The 2,294-nt window shown below is 53.2% G+C and overlaps 1 protein-coding gene across 1 annotated transcript; it reads left to right on the top strand.

Annotated features, from left to right (window-relative positions):
• The first annotated feature begins 484 nt into the window (after window positions 1-484).
• On the top strand, window positions 485-1,833 carry noto (notochord homeobox). Its single transcript, XM_076049523.1, has 3 exons — window positions 485-870; window positions 965-1,158; window positions 1,468-1,833. Exons 1-3 carry the CDS (start codon window positions 519-521, stop codon window positions 1,663-1,665), a joined length of 744 nt encoding a protein of 247 aa, XP_075905638.1. The 5' UTR covers window positions 485-518; the 3' UTR covers window positions 1,666-1,833.
• The last annotated feature ends 461 nt before the right edge of the window (window positions 1,834-2,294 follow it).

Here is a 2,294-nt window from a genome sequence, read left to right as displayed (position 1 = left end):
CATCAAGGCCTCGCAGCGGTGCCGATTACACTCGGACTTTAGATCCACGCAGGAATTTGTATAGGCCGCTAAATCTCCAACCCCCCCCCCCACCCCCACCACAACCCCCTCCATCCAACCCCCAAGCTTCACAAAGCCTTGTCATTGAAAGGGCCTGAGGATGTTTGACAATCCCCTCAAGAGCACCAATTAATTGGATACGTTGTCGGGATGTTCGTCCCTCTCATCTGCTGCTTAGAAAGACAAAGAACCGGCGGGGGGGTCGGGGGGGTCTGGGAGGTGAGGAGGGGGACGGGGGGGGGTACTGTTCACACCTCAGTGTTGGACGGGATATAAAGGCCGGAGTCCGGCCAGAGGGAGCAGCACTCACCCGGAGTGGAACCTCTGACACACACACCCTCCGACTCCAGCTCCCTTAGAAAAGATCTTTTTTTTTAGTTTAGATTGGTTAGTTTTACTTTTGTTGGTGTGTTGTTGGGTTTTTTTTTGTTTTTGTTTTTGTTTTTGTTGTTGCCAGGATGCAGGTGCCGAACAGGCCGCTGGGATCTTACGAATACTCTGTGCGTCATTACGCAGCGGCACCGCTCCACCCGGCGCCCAGCAGCAAGCCCTCCGGCGGGGGGAAGTCCTTCACCATCGACGCCCTGCTGGCCGAGCCGGAGGACTCGAGCCCGGGCCGGGCCGGGGACCGGCAGCGGTACCCGCCGCTGCTGCTGGTGCCTCCGCAGCCTCACGGAGGATCCGCGGCTCTCCCGCCTTACGTCTTCCAGCCCGCGGCGCTGCACGCGCACGCCGGGTATCCGGGCTACTGCTGCTGGCCGCCCTACAGCTGCCAGCCGACGACGTGCCGGGCGGCGTTCTACTCTCAAGGTACCGACTCGGTTCTAGACGAAGGAAGGAACAGAAAGCGAAATGCTATGGAATTGCAAACCGAGTCTCTTCTTCCTCCCCCCCCCTCCCGCAGCTCCCCCCATGTCCAGGGTCCACGCGGGGTCGCTGCACGCTTTCAAGGCCAAAGGCGGCAAGTCCAAGCGGATGCGCACGAGCTTCACCAGCGAGCAGCTCTCGCGCCTGGAGAAGGAGTTCGCGCGGCAGCAGTACATGGTCGGCTCGGAGAGGTTCCTGCTGGCCTCGGCGCTGCAGCTCACCGAAGCCCAGGTGAGGACCCCCCCCCCCCCCACACACACACACACACACACACACACACACACACCTGGAGCACTTTGCCAGTGGAATTATAAAAACGCCTTTTCAACGCTTACTGTGTCTTTGACTGTTCTTCTATTGTCTCGTGTGTTTGCTGCATTTCTTCTTGCTTTCTTCTTGCCCTCTTATACATATATATATGTATATATATTAGAGAGATAGATAGATAGATAGATAGATAGATAGATAGATATGTATAGACTTAGACTTCTCTCCCCCCCACACACACGTCCTGACCTGTCACTCTCTCCACCCCTCCAGGTCAAAGTCTGGTTCCAGAACCGACGCATCAAGTGGCGCAAGCAGAGTCTGGAGCAGCAGCAGGCCAAGCTGGCCAAACTGGGCCTGGCGGCTCCACCCAGGAGTCCCGGGTCCCAGGGCCAGGAGGAAGAGGAGGAGGAAGAGGAGGAGGAGGAGGAGGAGTTCTCCGACCTGGACGTGGACGTGTCGGACTGCTGAGTCTTCTTCTCACCACAGACTCACTTTGTACATAAAAGCAGAGGGAATATTTAAAATGTATAGTTATTTAATTTTTTTTTATTATTATTATTTTTTACACCAAGTGATCTTTGATGAATTCATGCTTTTCTATGTATATGTGGAAATAAATAGAGAATATATATACATATATATATATATATGATATATATATATATATATGTATATATTTGTTTTTGTTTAATCTATAAAAGCCAAAGTCTGGTCCTGTTTGTTCTCCTGAACCAAAATGTCAACCCTTTGTGACATCACACACCACTGTCGTCCCAGCCAGAGGTTGGCACCGGCTCGTTCCACATTTGAGAGAAGTTGTGACGCAACATTGCAGTTGTTAGTTCCACCTTTTGAGCAGGAGGGCTAAGACTCTCTAAGGGGCAAAGTGGGTTTGGATAAATAAATAAATAAATAAACGATGATTGGTGGTGCGATGACCTGGCCACTGGTCCGGGGTGTCACCCTGCCTGCACCCTGTGACAGCTGGGAGAGGCTCCAGCAGACCCCCAGGACCCTGAGCTCGGGACGGAGCGGGTATGGAAGATGAAAATAGGCTGAACGAGACACTCACGGTACGGTAGATGGCTGCAGTGTGA

This window comes from Nelusetta ayraudi, unplaced genomic scaffold (genome assembly GCF_046127955.1).
Source record: "Nelusetta ayraudi isolate G7.1 ecotype Tasmania unplaced genomic scaffold, CSIRO-AGI_Nayr_v1 ptg000117l, whole genome shotgun sequence".
In the NCBI taxonomy this organism is placed as follows: Eukaryota; Metazoa; Chordata; class Actinopteri; order Tetraodontiformes; family Monacanthidae; genus Nelusetta; species Nelusetta ayraudi.
The sequence above is the reverse complement of the archived record's forward strand: the minus strand, read 5'-3'. Positions and strand labels throughout refer to the sequence as shown.

Excerpts from the sequence above, each read along its gene's own strand:
- noto (XM_076049523.1), top strand. The coding sequence starts at position 519 with ATGCAGGTGCCGAACAGGCCGCTGGGATCTTACGAATACTCTGTGCGT. Across the intron at positions 871-964 it reads GGCGGCGTTCTACTCTCAAG|CTCCCCCCATGTCCAGGGTC; the intron begins GTACCGACTCGG and ends CCCCTCCCGCAG. Across the intron at positions 1,159-1,467 it reads TGCAGCTCACCGAAGCCCAG|GTCAAAGTCTGGTTCCAGAA; the intron begins GTGAGGACCCCC and ends CCACCCCTCCAG.